The following is a 17,266-nucleotide window of genomic DNA, read 5'->3' as shown; positions in this document are numbered from 1 at the left end:
TTACAGAAAACAGTAATGAAATACTAATTATAGTTTTGTCATCCATTGGAATCACCATCATCCTACACTATAATAACAGTTCTGAATTCTTGTGTCATTCCATGCAATATTAATGCTAAACAGATACTGTATTTTTCTGATTATAAGACGCACTTTTTATCAAAATAACGTCTTTCTAAAATTTAGGTGCATCTTATAATCTGCAGTCAGTAAGGTCAGCAGTTCCAGGCCTCCCTGACCTCTTCCTTGGGTAGAGAATTCATAGGCACCGTGCTCCTGTCACTATGATATCTGAGCAGCTGCACAGTTCTCTCTCCATCTGTGTAACTAATGCTGAGCAGGAGAGACTGAGCTGAGCTTGCTAGCAGGTTAGGGAAAGCTTGTGTCCACACGAGGGGTAATAGAATGGATCTTTGGTGCTCAGGCTGAAGAAAAATAAAACTGTGAATTTATTGATGCTTGGGCTTTACCAGTTGGATGGTTGTCATTGTACACTGTGACAATATCTAATCTGTTCTGACGGTATTAGACTGAAACAGCAAAACCCCAACGCCAAGTGACAAAAAGAATAGTAACACCTAGATGACAATATTTTTCATAAATTTCCAGAAACAATAATGGGGCAAGCACAACAGAGATTTATCATAAAAGATGCTCCAGAATTGTTATTTTATGGGATGTATAATTATTCACTAAATCAAAAATGTCAGGAGTGACTATTATTACACAATCATAATAATTATTCTCATAATAGGTTCAAGGAGTTCTATTAATTCCCAACTAGTGATGAGCGAGCACTACCATGCTCAGGTGCTCGGTACTCGTAACGACTAGTGATAAGTGAGCACTACCATGCTCAGGTGCTCGGTACTCGTAATGACTAGTGATAAGTGAGCACTACCATGCTCAGGTGCTCGGTACTCGTAATGACTAGTGATAAGTGAGTACTACCATGCTCGGGTGCTCGGTACTCATAATGACCAGTAATGGGCGAGCATTGCAGTGCTCGGGGGCTTGGTACTCATAATGACTAGTCATGAGCGAGCACTAACATGCTCGGGTGCTAGGTACTCATAATGATGAGTTATGGCTGATCACTACTATGCTCGGGTGCATGGTACTCATATAACGACTGATGGGTGAGCACTACCATGCTGTGGTGATCGGTGCTTGTAATGACTAATGATGGGTGAACACTACGAGGTTCTGGTGCTCGGTACTCATAACGACTATTGATGGGCGAGCACTACCATGCTTGGGTACTCGTAACAACTAGTGATGAGTGAGCACTACCATGATCAGGTGCTCGGTACTTGTAATGACTAGTGATGGGTAATCATTACCATGCTCGGGTACTCGGTACTCGTAATGACTAGTGATGGGTGAGCACTATCATGCTCGGGTGCTCAGTACTCATAATGACTAGTGATGGGTGAGCACTACAATGCTCAGGTACTCAGTACTCGTAATGATTAGTTATGGGTGAGCACCACCATGCTCGGTACTCATAATGACTAGTTATGGGTGAGCACTACCATGCTCGGAGTACTCATAATGACTAGTGATGGGTGAGCACTACCATGCTCGGGTACTCGGTACTCATAATGACTAGTGATGGGTGAGCACTACCATGCTCGGGTACTCGGTACTCGTAAAGTTTAGTGATGAGTGAAAACAGCAAGAGAAAAGAAAGTGCCATAAACCAGGGATCACCAACAAAGAATTTTATTATTGCAAAAAAAAACAACTGAACTGATACACAAAAAGATTAAAATCATTTAAAATCGAACATGGAAGATGAGACCATCTATAATCTTCATAAGAATAAGAACCACCAATATAATTATATGGCAAACACAGTACACTGTAATGAAATATCAAAAGCAAAAAATTAAATACCCAACTTGTAAAAGATCAGAAAATATGGTATATTGAAGTAATGAGGCCACATAACAAGTCAAAGATGCACATATATACTACAAAACAGAGCCACTGGTCATGAATGCATGCAGACACCACATAACAAAAAGTTTGAAAAATAGACAAGTGTGCAAATCATACATGCTTGTGGAAACTGTGGCACCCCAGTGGTCATGGGAGCGACAGTGGCATTGTTCTCTTCACATGGAGGGCAGTGCTATGCCTGGAAGCAGCAGGGAAGGTCTCAATGTGAGGTACCATTGCACACAACACTTCCTGACTCAGACCAGAAGGGGGACCTCAAGTCCTGGTTGGGACGAGCCTCCCCTGTGCACTCTGGGATGAGAAGGGGTTAGTCAGAGGAACAGGAAGAAGAGCCTCAGAACCCTGGAGGAGAGGAAGGAGACAGGTCGCTGTAAGAGAGCTGTCTACAAGCTTTCCAGGATCGAGCGCATTGTACAGGACACCGGAGTCCTAGATTACTGGGTACTAAAGGCTCAGTAATAAAACCCGGAGGGCAGGAGATTCTGTGACGTTCCAGCAGCGGATCGAACCGCTCGGATCCGGGGTAGTGTCCATTCGTGGTTCGATGGTCTCCGGACCCGGGGGCTTAGGGGCCACACTCTAAGGTAATAATAATATGGTGGGGAATATTTACAGGGGAGTTATAGTTTGTGGTGTACGGTAATGGGGAAGTACCGCCGCTGCCGTTGGAAGTACCCGGGGTGCTGGAGTGGGGAAGCAAGGTGTAGTCGCCCTCCACGGGTAGGGGAAGGCCCCGGGGTTCTGGATAATGCCACTGGGTGCCGAAAAGGGGAGAGGTCACTCAGGTACTAACTCAGTCAATAAACCAACGCTGACAACTGGGTAAACCAAGTCTCTGCGTGCCATTGCCTCTCAAGGGGAGCTCGTCCGGGTCCCGTCCCCTACAGTGTTGCCTGGTGATCCGTGACCTGTCTCCTGGCACAAAGTTTAACTTCGATGTAGTGGCCCAGTAAACTGAAACTTGCCGGGCCCCGCTCCCCTCTGTGGCTAAGTGTGGGAGCCTGGTCTCAGGGCTCACGCTTGGGATTTTCTTGGGCTGCTTGTGTGGAAGGCTCTATCCCCTTGTTGCACTAATGTCCTGATTCTGGAGTGGGTGGGAACAGATCATAAGGCTCCGTTCTCCTCAGGTAATTGCCGGGTTGCATGAAGCTTCTCCCTGACCTAGGGTTCGTGTACCCCGCTTTGCCTTCGGTCCTGGACCGGTGATAGAACCAGGCTGCTGACCGTCCTCCTTGACAGGTCCAGGCACCTAGCCTCAATCCCCTGCGACTGGGGGTCTGACTCCTCTAGGTCCAGACCACCGTCTGCAACCTAGACAGCTTCTCCTGGGAGCCACTACTCCCAACCTCCTTTGAGTTCCTCTAAGCTCGAGGGCTTCCTCACTTCTTCTCTCCTTCACTTCTCTCCTCTACACTCCTCACCTCTCCTCCCTGACCCCTAGGTGGGCGACTCTATTATGCTCAAGTAGTCCACTGGTGTGCCTGGTAGGTGTGGTGCAGTGTGTATCTAGGATTTGATTTGCTGTTGGAGGCAACACTGTAAGATGGGGACCCACAACCATGAGGGATTTGAATATTGCATGGAAGGGCAGTTTTTGCAGTACCCTGTGACAACCTGATAGCCCAGGGGCATCACAATGCCATATTTCTTAACCCACCAACAAAGCCGTAAGGCAAAGTAGCAAAATAGAGTCCAGGGCTGTGGAGGAACATGCGGGCCCCATATCCAGCTCGCGTTGCCGATCAGAGAGGGACATAGTACTAAGGAACCAAGAACCGGGGTCCCCAAGTAGCTGCAAGCCACGGGGATCTGACATTCAAAGCGCATAAAGTAAGTAAGGCATGCAACGTATGTGGCAAAGAGACATTCCTCCCTGCTACCAGGCTGACCAGACCACGGTAAATTCGGGACTACAACCTGTTACCAGTAAAGGTTAAAAAGGAAACTACCAATCCGTGTCATCTGGTTACTGTCGGCGCGCTCAGCCCTGAAACCCAACTCACCATTACTACCTCCATCATCTCCCTGGGATTTGCTCCACCTGTGGGGAGCAGAACCATCCCGGCTGCTACTACCATCTGCCCCGGAGGACAGCGACAGCAGCTGTAGCTATTCCCTGGCCGCATACAGCAGGTGTCATCGCGAAATCAAATCTCCATTACCACCTCCTTCTTTATTGTACACCTCGGGGTTATGAAACTGGGCGAAAGGGGCCACCCCGTGATATCCCCAGACCCGACATCACCAGGCCCGGCGATGAGTAATTTAACCCCTGCGCCGTGGGTGCTACAAAACCACATGCAACAAGCTTGGAAAAATAAACAAATGTACTGTGTGCTATAGAGATTACTCAATATTTCACTTCCCAAAAGCATGAGGACCAAAAAATGGAACCAAATGAGGAAACTAAGGCACAGTCATGCTATTGCTGGGTAAGACAAGGTTAAAGGTGGTGAGGATAAAAAATACATTTAAAATAGGTTTTAAATACACATTCACACAAATCATTAGCTAACTGAATACACCAGCCTCTCCTGTGTATATACTTATACGCATACCTGCGATGAGACGCGTAATTTCCAGTTACATGACCACTTCCATCACACCCTGGAGTTGGACAACTGGAAAACAAGAAGACATGAAAAGTAAAAATTGTTCTAGACTTGTAGGTTCTATGGATAGGAATAGCATCTGAGCCAGATTGTAGGTTGTATAATACAAAAGCATCAGATCATCACTTCTTCACATTATTTCTATCTGCTTCCTTGAGAATGTACATTTTTCCGCTGGACAGGATCTATAAAATGTCTTAAGCCGTCATAGTATTTACTAGTAGTTTAATTACAGTTAAGGAAATATTACAATATTGTTAAATGTTTGATAACCAAGAGGCAAAATCGAATTATTGCTGTCATTGTGTGCATCACACATTAGTATCAAAGCCCTAGAATTGATATGATTGAGTTTTTATTAATGAGAATAGTTATATTTTGTAAAGAATAAGAAGGAATGTTGGTGCAGCATAAGTCTCCGTAGCTTAAAACTATGTGAAATCTTGGAAAAATAAAAAAATATTGTGATAACTTGGTTTCCCATTTACCAAGTTACTGTATATAACTTAAAGTCGTTCAATTGGGATCTGTATAAATATATATATATATATATATTTATTATTATTTATTATTATTTATTTTTATAGCGCTATTTATTCCATGGCACTTTACAGTGAAAGAGGGTATACATACAACAATCATTAACAGTATATAACAGACTGGTATAGGAGGAGAGAGGACCGGGCCCACGAGGGCTCACAGTCTACAGGGAATGGGTGATGGTACAATAGGTGAGGACAGAGCTGGTTGCGCAGTGGTCTACTGGACTGAGGGGTATTGTAGGTTGTAGGCTTGTTGGAAGAGGTGGTTAGATGCAGTGTGACATCTGTGAAGTAAGGCCCTATAGCAAAATGCAATAAATGCTTAATATTTGTATATTTTTATATATCTTACAGATTTAATTTATTCATTAAAATTGTTCGCATTAGAACAACTTTGTTTCTTTTCTCCAAACACGAGCTGCAGTCTTACTGCTACACCATGCAACTTTTAGTTTCCGCCACAAGATGGCACTATACATTAAGTATGAAAGTGAATAGTTCATGACATGAAGGGGAAAATATTTTGTCGGAAAATATTGATGTTTTTAAATTGTAAGTTCATCATAAAAAATATCTAAGATGCAGAAGAAACCTAAATTTGTGGCCCCTTAAACAGGGTGACACCTGGGGATAATGACAGAATGGCATCAGGTGTGCACAGCCACAAAATTATGGTACAATGTAAAAGAAAAAGTGGAAAAAACAATGTTGTGGATTCATTAAAATGTCCTTTTTATTACACCTATTAAAATGTGTGTCTTGTTATATTTACAATAGGAAATATAGACTCAGCTGGGTTGAGGGTTCTGGTATGAATTAAGGGCCATTTACACGCTGCGACATCGCTAACGATATATCGTCAGGGTCACGGTGTTTGTGATGCACATCCGGCGTCGTTAGCGATATCGCAGAGTGTGACACCTATGAGTGACCTTAAACGATCGCAAAAGAGGCAAAAATCGTTGGTTTGTGACACGTCGTTCACTTACCAAAAATCGTTGTCTGGTCAGTAGCAAGGTTGTTTGTCGTTCCTGCGGCAGCACAAATCGCTACATGTGACACCGCAGGAACGAGGAACAAACTCGTACCTGTGGCCGCCCGCAATGAGGAAGAAAGGAGGTGGGCGGGATGTTCGTCCCGCTCCTCTCCTCCCCTCTGCTTCTATTGGACGGCTGCCGTGTGATGTCGCACGAACTGCCCCCTTAGAAAGGAGGCGGATCACCGGCAACAGCGACGTTGCAGATAAGGTAAGTCCGTGGGACGGGTGTTAGCGATGTTGTGCGCCACAGGCAGCGATTTGCCCGTGATGCACTCCGACGGGGTCGCTCTAGCGAGATCACAGCATGTAAAGTGCCCTTTACACCTTGGTAAGAAGAGCTAAATCTCCCTAAAAAATAGATAGATGACCTGGTGGTCTAGAGTTCAGAGCTTGAATTTCTTATTAACTCTTTTTTTTTATTGACACTCTTAGTAATTGTGTATATTATCTATTGTATACATGGATGATACACTTTTTCCTATATATAACAAAAAATATTTATATCTCCATATGGATAGGGACCAGCACTAGTAACCCTATAAACCTATAGTTTTGCAGCCAGATTTAAGACAAAAAAACCCCTCACTTAGCCTGGATAAAGACTAAAAGCGTACAATTTATATATAAAGTTATAAAAATACAAAAATCTGCACCAAACTAAGGTTATTTTTAATTTTATTTTTTGTTTTTATTTTTACTTTTACTTTAAAAATGGGGATTAAGTTTACTATTTAGAAAATAAAATTGCAATAATACATTTCAAAAATACACTTCACATACGTACGCCGTGTGCAGAATTATTAGGCAAATGAGTATTTTGATCACATGATACTTTTTATACATGTTGTCCTACTCCAAGCTGTATAGGCTTGAGAGCCAACTACCAATTAAGTAAATCAGGTGATGTGCATCTCTGTAATGAGGAGGGGGGGTGTAATGACATCAACACCCTATATCAGGTGTGCTTAATTATTAGGCAACTTCCTTTTCTTTGGCAAAATGGGTCAGAAGAGAGATTTGACAGGCTCCGAAAAGTCCAAAATTGTGAGATGTCTTGCAGAAGGATGCAGTAGTCTGTCTTGAAATTGCCAGACTTTTGAAGCGCGACCGCCAAACAATCAAGCGTTTCATGGCAAATAGCCAACAGGGTCGTAAGAAGCGTGTTGGGCAAAAAAGGCGCAAAATAACTGCCCATGAATTGAGGAAATTCAAGCGTGAAGCTGCCAAGATGCCATTTGCCACCAGTTTGGCCATATTTCAGAGCTGCAATGTTACTAGAGTATCAAAAAGCACAAGGTGTGCCATACTCAGGGACATGACCAAGGTAAGGAAGGCTGAAAAACGATCATCTTTGAACAAGAAACATAAGTTAAAATGTCAAGACTGAGCCAAGAAATATCTTCAGACTGAGTTTTATGGACTGATGAAAAGAGAGTGACTCTTGATGGGCCAGATGGATGGGCCAGAGGCTGGATCAGTAAAGGGCAGAGAGCTCCACTCCGACTCAGACGCCAGCAAGGTGAAGGTGGGGTACTGGTATGGGCTGGTATCATCAAAGATGAACTTGTGGGACCTTTTCGGGTTGACGATGGAGTGAAGCTCAACTCCCAGACCTACTGCCAGTTTCTGGAAGACAACTTCTTCAAGCAGTGGTACAGGAAGAAGTTGGTATCATTCAAGAAAAACATGATTTTCATGCAGGACAATGCTCCATCACATGCATCCAACTACTCCATAGTGTGGCTGGCCAGTAAAGGTCTAAAAGATGAAAAAATAATGACATGGCCCCCTTGATCACCTGATCTGAACCCCGAAGAGAACCTGTGGTCCCTCATAAAATGTGAGATCTACATGGAGGGAAAAAACTACACCTTTCGGAACAGTGTCTGGGAGGCTGTGGTGGCTGCTGCACGCAATGTTGATCGTAAACAGATCAAGCCACTGACAGAATCTATGGATGGTAGGCTGTTGAGTGTCATCATAAAGAAAGGTGGCTATATTGGTCACTAATTTTTTGGGGTTTTGTTTTTGCATGTCAGAAATGTTTATTTCTATATTTTGTGCAGTTATATTGGTTTACCTTGTGAAAATAAACAAGTGAGATGGGAATATATTTGGTTTTTAATAAGTTGCCTAATAATTCTGCACAGTAATAGTTACCTGCACAAACAGATATCCTCCTAAGATAGCCACATCTAAAGAAACCCAACTCCAGCTTCCAAGAATATTAAGCTTTGATATTTATGAGTCTTTTGGGTTGATTGAGAACATAGTTGTTGATCAATAATAAAAGAAATCCTCTAAAATACAACTTGCCTAATAATTCTGCACACGGTGTATATTACACAATTAATACAACATATACTCCAAACAGGTGGAGCCCCGGCCGGTGGCTACCACCTATAATCCAATTAAATTAGGAAAGGGTTAAATGTCCTGTATGAGAAAAGTTTTTCCAGGAATATCCAAGTTAAAAAATGAGTCTATTAAATAAATATGTAGGTATCGAGAGGAAAAAAATATATAAATAAAGCATCATGCTGAAATTAAAGCAGCATGAATGTTTGTAAAAGTTAATAAATAATTTACAGTCAAAGGAGGTACACTAATGCCCAGGAGAAAGTTTTTTCAGTTTCCTTTAAATATTTGTGCTGGATATTTGCTCTACAGTAGTGCTCAAGGAGAGCTGCGGTCTCCTCGGTGCGTTAAAACTCCCCACACTCCTGGCATATATGCCCGCTACAGTCACACCGGAGTATAGCAGGAATGCAACAATATACCGAGCGCCCGTAGTAGGTGCCCGGTGCAAGAGCTCTTGCATCCATACCCAGGGAGAATATTTAAGCTTGGAACCTAACTGAATGTCTACACACGTGGAGCGGAGCCCTGACCTGGCATAACCTCAGATGAACTGCCGCTTCCAGGCATCAGGAGCGCATAAAGCACAAAGACCACACAGCAACTGAAGCTCTCAGACCAGTGAACGTTGATCAGTTAACTTGCACCGGGCACCTACTACAGGCGCTCGGTGTATTGTTGCATTCCTGCTATACTCCGGTGTGACTGTAGCGGGCATACATGCCAGGAGTGCGGGGAGTTTTAACGCACCGAGGAGACCACAGCTCTCCTTGAGCACTGCTGTGGAGCAAATATTCAGTACAAATCTTTAAAGGAAACTGAAAAAACTTTCTCCTGGGCATTAGTATACCTCCTTTGACTGTAAATTATCACCTTTTACAAACATTCATGCTGCTTTAATTCCAGCAGGACGCTCTATTATATATTTTTTTTGCTCTTGATACCTACATATTTATTTAATAGACTCATTTTTTAACTTAGTTATTCCTAGAAAAACGTTTCTCATAGAGAACATTTAACCCTTTCCTAATTTAATTGGATTATAGGTGGTAGCCCCCGGCTGGGGCTCCACTCTTTGGAGTGTATGTTGCATTAATTGTGCAACATATGTGATGTGAAGTGTATTTTTGAAATGTATTATTGCAATTTTATTTTCTAAATAGTAACCTTAACCCCATTTTTAAACTAAAAGTAAAAATAAAAAACAAAACTAAAATTAAAAATAACCTTAGTTTGGTGCAGATTTTTGTATATATACTGTATATATATAATTTTATATATACATTTTACGTTTTTAGTCTTTTTCCTATATATGTTGATATAGCTGTACACGTAACAATGGCTGGCAGCTGGCACTGTGCAGTATGTTACTTCTCGCCAGCTTTGTGCCCACCATCTAGCTTCATGCCCACAGAGCTCCCCTCATTCATACAGGGTGAATAGGGTTGAAGTAATATAATAAGCTCAATATAAAGGAATCCTTGCTCAGAAAAAATCTGCACCAAAATGATTGCGGATTTTCATATTTTCAGCCTGCTGATTCTTGTGGGGATTTTCAATGCAGACTTTGAACTTGTCAAGGCTGGTAAATGCTGTGGGTTAAATCTGTGGCAAATTCATTACAAAATACACTTGTAACAGAAGCAGATTTTATTGCGGATTTGCAGCCAAATCATAAAGGTACCTTCAAAACTGCACAGATAAATGGCAAAAATTGTTTTGTTTTTTTTCTTAGAGCAGAAATTGCACTTACGTAATTAGCTCCTTCTTCATGTCTCTTGGATGAAACTTGGTTTTAGGACTCGGCATTGACCCATCTGCAGAAAACTTGATTTCATCTGTGTTTTCTGAGCAACTCCCAGAATCCATCTGAAAAAAATCCATATTCTTTGTAATTTGACATTGGAATTACAGCTGCTTACAGCAAATATTAAAGGGGTTTTCATCAAAATGTAGCTATAATTAGTATATAATTTAAGTTATAGCAATTTTAAATTTCTGAAAAATGCAGACAAAAGAGTTACAAACTCCCCATCAGACGGTCATACTTAGCTGACTGATGGATTATGTCTCTGTTTAGAATTTAGTTCTGACAAAAAATTCTGAAACCAAGCCTTGTGTGCCAGAAAATGTGTGCTTCCTGGCTTAAAAGATGGGCAAACAATAATTATTTTTTTTTTAAAGTGCAAAAATAAATGATTATACATTACAATGCAAATACAACTGATTACCTCACAAAGTATGTGTTGTAAAAAAGAAAATTATACTTTTTTTGCACACTTCCTTGTAATAGTCCACCCATGCATACAATCCAAATAAAGCAGCCTGTTTCAGATGCTTTATTTTAGGACATGAACCTACCTAGCACCACCCCTATTAAAAATGCTATGGCTTCTTCTGTTTATATATACCAGCAATGCCTACATCTGCCCCAACAAGGAATAAGTTTTGGCCAGTTAACAGTTTGTTAATGTAGAGTGTTGTTAAAAGGATCTTTCAGTCGGATCAACCCTCGTGAGCAATTTATACATAGTGCTGAAAAGCTCATTTGCATATAAGAAAAATGTGGATTTCTCTGGAACAAAGCATTGGATCAAAGACATCAAGGTATCATTTTATTCAGCTTGCTATGACCTACATGCCCATATAGATGGCTTTGGAGAGTTGATCCTACTGTGAAATTACATTTAAATAGAGAGCTAAATCGATATCACTTGGACATTACTAAAGCCCACTTTACATGCTACAATATATCTTATGATGTGTCGGCGGGGTCACGTCGCAAGTGATGCACATCCGGCATCGTAAGTTACATTGTAGCGTGTAACAGCTACGTGCGATTGCGATTGAACGTTAAAACGTTCATCGCATGCACGTCGTTCAATTCCTAAAAATTGAATGTCAGGTTGTTCATCGTACCCGGGGTAGCACACATCGCAGTGTGTGACACCCCGGGAACGATGAACAGCAACTTACCTGCGTTCCGCGGCTCCCGGCCGGCTATGCGGAAGGAAGGAGGTGGGCGGGATGTTTATGTCCCGCTCATCTCCACCCCTCCGCTTCTATTGGCCGGCTGCCGCGGTACGTCGCTGTGACGACGAACGTCCCTCCCACTCCAGGAAGTGGATGTTCGCCACCCACATCGAGGTCGTATGGACGGGTAAGTACGTGTGATGGTAAATAATCGTTTGTGTGACACATTCAACAAATTGAACGTGCCGCACATGCGATGGGGGCGGTTACGATCGCATACGATATCGTATGCTTAATCGTAACGTGTAAAGCAGGCTTTAGGTTGAGTATACAGTAAATTGTCCAAAAGAGGTTTGATTCAGTCTTAAGAGATAGAGATTTATACGTGTATTTTCCAGGCATTTAGAGGCATTACAGTATAGAAATTGGCACTAAATTCAGTCTCTGAAAATTTAATTTTTGGGGCAAATTCTGGTAAACTTGCAAATTCAAATTTCATAAATTTCTGCTCATCTTTGCTATTGAAGTTTTTGCTTAATATTTTTGATCTCCTACAGAAGTTCTTTTCAAACTGGGACATGGATGGCTCCTACAGTTTTTGTTCTTATTTTAATGTTATACTAGGTTCAGCAAATAAATAGAAGAAGATAAGCAATTTTTTAACTTTGGTATAGACTTTGACTACTGGTGAATTTTAAAAGTTGCATAACCCACTTGTAAACTATTTTTACCTGGAAAGTTTTCATACAGCTTGCCACAACCATTTCATATACAGGCATGCTACTTCTAGAAACCACTAAATGGAGCTTAATAACATACTGTAAACTGACTAATAAGACAGTGTGGTCTACAGTGTCTTTGCAAGAACTCAGGAACTCTGTACCATAATAACAGTGTCTATGGTTTAAATCTATGCAGAAACTCTGTATAAAAAAAAAACTAATAAGTGAATGTTATACCTACAGCTGGTGAAATAGATATTGAACAGGTCACCAATTTTCTAAGTAAATATTTATGAAAGTGCTATTGACATACCTACCTCACCAGATGTCAGTAACAACCCATCCAATCCACACACGCAAAGAAATCAGACCACAGATGTCCATAAAATATGTGTAATAATGATAAATAACACAGGGAAAAAGAACTGAACACATTAAGGCCCCCTTCACACGTCCGTTAAAAACACGCACATGTTTCACGGACCGTTTTTCATGTCCGTTGTCCGTTTTTTCATCCGTATTCTTGTTCCGTGTAACATCCGTGTTGCCTCCGTATGTCCGTATGATTCATCCGTTTGTCCGTTTTTAGAGTCCGTGTGTGATCCGTGTCACTAGCGTTTGCCATCCGTTTTTCAAGAACGTTTTTCTGTGGATTGTCATCACATTAATGATTTAATGTGTTGATGCTGGTGTTAATTAACATTTTCCAACTTAAATGAGCCACTAATCCGGATTTGGTTTTTTTGGTGTGCTTCCATACTGGGTCTTGTTGAGTTTTTCAAGCACTAAACCAAAAACAAGCTGGAGAAACGCTCAAATGAAGCCTCACACTCCTGCCTTAATGCCTGCAGGCTGCAAAATGACATTAAATACAGCTCAAAGCAAATTGAAGACACCTGGCAATAAAGAGATACATTAATTACAAGAAAAGTTGAAAAAACGGACACGGACCACACGTAGATGCATCCGTGTCACGTACGTGTTTTCACGCACCCATAGACTATCATTGGATGCGCGTGTGCGTGTTCCATGCCAAAAACGGACAAGCATCCGTGAGGCACGGATACACATACGTGTCACGCACACGGACACACGGAGCGTATGGAAAAACGTACGTGTATCCACAGACATTGAATAACAATGGTCCACGTTTGTCCGTGTCTCTGGTACATACGGACACGGACCAAACACGCACGTGTTTCACGGACGTGTGAAGGGGGCCTTAGAAAGAGAGGTGCAAAAAGCCATGGAAAGTCATGACACCAGCTGAAATCTATCAGTAATTATAAAGCAATCCTGCCACTTAGTGAAAAATAATATCACCTGGTTCAACTGATGGTCTATATAAAGGTGACTTGTTACCAAGGTGTCACACAAGAAACATTTCATAATAGGTAAAACCAGTGAGCTATCTCTACCTTATTGCTGCAAAACATACTGATGGTATTTGTTATAGCAGAATTTCCAAAATACCGAAGGTTCTAGTGAGCACTGTTGGGGCCATGATCCGGAAGTGAAAAGAACACTTCACCAAAAATTATGAAAAGAGTTGATCAAGAGCCAAGGATCACCTGTGGACAGCTACAGGAAGACTTAATATCAGAGTGTCAATTGTTTCAAAGAAAACAAGAAGTAATTCATTCCACATCAATGTCCTGTATGCACACTCACTACGCAAGACTCCAGTGCTGAACAAAAGCATAATGAAGCGTGTTTACAGGTTGCTCAACAACATTTAGACAAGCCTGTGAAATATTGGGAAAAAAATAGTCTGGTTTGATGTGACCAAAATTTAACTCTTTAGATTTCGTAATATACACCATGTTTGGAGGCCAAAAGGCACTGCATATCACCTCAAAAACACCATACCAACAGGGAAGTTTGGAAGTAGGAACATCATGGTGTGGGGCTATTTTTCAGCATACAACACTGGCAAACTTCATATAGTTGAAGGAAGGATGAATGAAAAAATGTACCAAGAGATTCTTGATAAAAATCTGGTGCCATCTACAAGGATGATGAAGATGAAAAGAAGGGGGAAATTTCAGCAAGACAATGATACCAAACAAACATCCAAAGAAACTCTTAATTGGTTTCAAAGAAAGAAAATAAAGCTTCTATTGGCCCAGCCAATCACATCACCAGAATCCAATAGAAAATTCATGGAAGGAACTACAGCTCAGAGTTCATAGAAGGAGCCCATGGAATCTTCAGGATTTGAAGAGTGTTTGTGTGGAAGAATGAGCAAAAATCACACCTGAGCAATGCATGTGACCAGTTTCTCCATACAAGAGGCGTCTTCAAGTTGTCATCACCAACAAAGGCTTTTGCTGAAGTGCTCAATAATTTTTCCCTGTGTTATTTCTCATTATTACACATATCGTAGTTTATGGTGGACATCTATTTATTTGCCTGTGTGGATTGGAGGGGTTGTCACCATCTGGTGAGATATTCATGTCAATAGCATCTTTAGAAATATATTTACTTAGAAAATTGGTGATGTGTTTCACTCTCAGTATATGTTGAAAAATTAATTAACATAGAATTTTTAGCCTAAAACTAAAATGAAAAAAACAAACAATTTTTCAGCACTTTTGGTATTAAAATGATAACAAAGATGGGTATCAGGTCTTTAATTCCCTGCTACCCTGCTATATAAGCTTAAAAACAAGCCTTTATCTCCATGCTGACCTTTCTGGTTATTTATCAATAAAAAGTAAAGTCTGCCATCTGCTGTTTTGTGTGTTGAGTAGGTGTTTTTTAATGATTAAAAGTAAAACAAAGGTATAGTATATAAATAACTTTTGTACTTGAAAATAAAATGCTAAGCAAATGTTACTTAGGGGAAATCATTCTTTAGAACATTCATCATAATGTTAATGAGTAGCCAGGCCCCAAATTTCATATTTACTACTTAAGAGTGGATGACATTTGCTATAAAATGAATGTACTGAACTGAATGAATGAACTTTTGATTTTATATTATAACATAATGGCACAGTCAGAGCTGAATTACACGCAAAGTAAACAGATGTTAAAAGTTCCAAATGCATTATAAAGTCACAGGAAAACATTGTAGTATCTTCATCACTTAAGCGGGCTTTACACGCTACAATATATCTTACGATATGTCGTCGGGGTCACGTCGTAAGTGACGCACATCCGGCATCGTTTGACATATCGTGGCGTGTGACAGCTACGAGTGAGTGTGAACGAGCAAAAATACTCACCTTATCGTTGCTCGTTGACACGTCGCTCATTTTCAAAATATCGAACATCCTTCTACATGCCGGTTGTTCATTGTTCCCGAGGCAGCACACATCGCTCCGTGTGACACCTCGGGAACGATTAACTGTAGCTTACCTGCGGCCACCGGCAATGCGGAAGGAAGGAGGTGGGCGGGATGTTACGTTCTGCTCATCTCCGCCCCTCTGCATCTATTGGCCGGCGGCTGTGTGACGTCGCTGTGACGCTGAACGTCCCTCCCCTTTCAGGAAGAGGATTTTCACCGCCCACATCGAGGTCGTTCGGGAGGTAAGTAGTAAGTACGTGTGACGGGGGTTACTGACTTTGTGCAACACGGGCAACAAATTGCCAATGCCCCACAAACGATGGGGGCGGGTTCGATCGCACATGCGATCGCACATGAAATCGACGCGTATAAAGCAGCCTTTATGCAGCCCTTAGGCTATATGCACACACTGCATTTTTTTGTAGCGTTTTTGGTGTAGTCAGGACTTTCTCACTTTTGACTACCCAGCAAAGTCTATGAGAAGTCAGGTTTGCTGTGCTCACATTTCAGTTTGTCAGCAGTTGTTTGGGGTTTTTTTTTTACAAAATTTTGTGATAAAAAAAGAAGCAGCATGTTCATTCTTCTCACATTTTTGTCAACTTTTGTCACCCATTGAAATCAATGAGGGGATGAAAAACTCATGGCAAAACGCATGGGTACAAATTTTTTACATTTTGCATACATCTTACTTGCGGTTTTGTCAACAAAAACGCAGGTCACAAACTTAGTTCCAGAATGACAAAATCAATGCTGGAGTGATTTTGGGGTGTCTGTGTCTCTCTCTGTCTCTCTCTGTCTGTCTCTCTCACTAAGCGCTTCATACTCACCGATCATCGGCACGATGCGGCTGTCACACTGGTCCCGCGGCCTCTCATTCTTCTTTCCAATCCGCTCATTAGCCTCATTACATATTCACTGCACCCCCGTCTGTGATTGTTTGCAGTCAGATGTGCCCCCATGCTGAGTGACAGCTGTCTGACAGCAACCAACCATAGCCGCCAGTGGGCGGGTCTATATCGTAGAGTACAATAAATACATAAATAATTTTTAAAAAACAGCTTGCGGTCCCCCCCCAATGTTGATATCCAGCCAAGATAAAACCTCACAGCTTAGCGCTGTTATGCTCAGGCTGGGAAGACCCATGTTATTGGGAGCCCCCCAGCCTAAAAATATCAGCCAACAGCCGCCGGAATTGTCACATCTATTAGATATGACAGACCCAGCTCAACCCGATTACCTGGTGCGGTGGCAATCAGGGTAATAAGGAGTTAATGGCAGCCCACAGCTGCCACTAAGTCCTAGATTAGTCATGACAGGCATCTATGAGACACCCTCTATTACTAATCTGTAAGTGAAAGTAAATAAACACAAACACTCCAAAAATCTTTTATTTAAAATAAAAGACAAAATGCCACCCTCTTTCACCACTTTTTTAACACTCCAAACACCCCTCCAGGTCTGACGTAATCCACACAAGGTCCCAGGATGCTTCCTAGACTGCTACATCTGACACTCACAACGAGCGCCATAGAACAAGACTGCCCACTGTGATCTCCAGGCAGCAACTGAAGTGAGTCACGCTATCAGCAGTGACGTCACTCAGGTTAGTCGCAGCCACAGCTGGAGTCCTCCACCTTTGACAGCAAGTCATCCAAATGACTGAAGTTAGCTACGCAATCAGCAGTGCCATCACTCAGGTGATTATCGGTCACAGCTGGAGTCCTCCACCTGTGACAACAGGCCACGGCTGAAGTGAGCTACTG

At 41.8% G+C, this 17,266-nt stretch overlaps 1 protein-coding gene across 3 annotated transcripts in view; it reads right to left on the bottom strand.

The window, feature by feature from the left end:
* ST18 (ST18 C2H2C-type zinc finger transcription factor) overlaps nucleotides 1-17,266 on the bottom strand; it is a 479,266-nt gene that overhangs the window by 86,199 nt on the left and 375,801 nt on the right. For all 3 annotated transcript variants that reach the window (XM_075353275.1, XM_075353277.1, XM_075353278.1), the window contains 2 exons: nucleotides 10,270-10,385; nucleotides 4,524-4,586 (listed from right to left, as the gene is read on the bottom strand). In XM_075353275.1, the coding sequence (XP_075209390.1) occupies nucleotides 4,524-4,586; nucleotides 10,270-10,385 (179 nt within the window). The remainder of the gene's footprint in view (nucleotides 1-4,523; nucleotides 4,587-10,269; nucleotides 10,386-17,266) is intronic.

This window comes from Anomaloglossus baeobatrachus, chromosome 6, assembly GCF_048569485.1.
Source record: "Anomaloglossus baeobatrachus isolate aAnoBae1 chromosome 6, aAnoBae1.hap1, whole genome shotgun sequence".
NCBI classification, from domain to species: domain Eukaryota; kingdom Metazoa; phylum Chordata; class Amphibia; order Anura; family Aromobatidae; genus Anomaloglossus; species Anomaloglossus baeobatrachus.
Note: the sequence above shows the minus strand (reverse complement) of the source record. Positions and strands in the feature narration are given on the sequence as shown.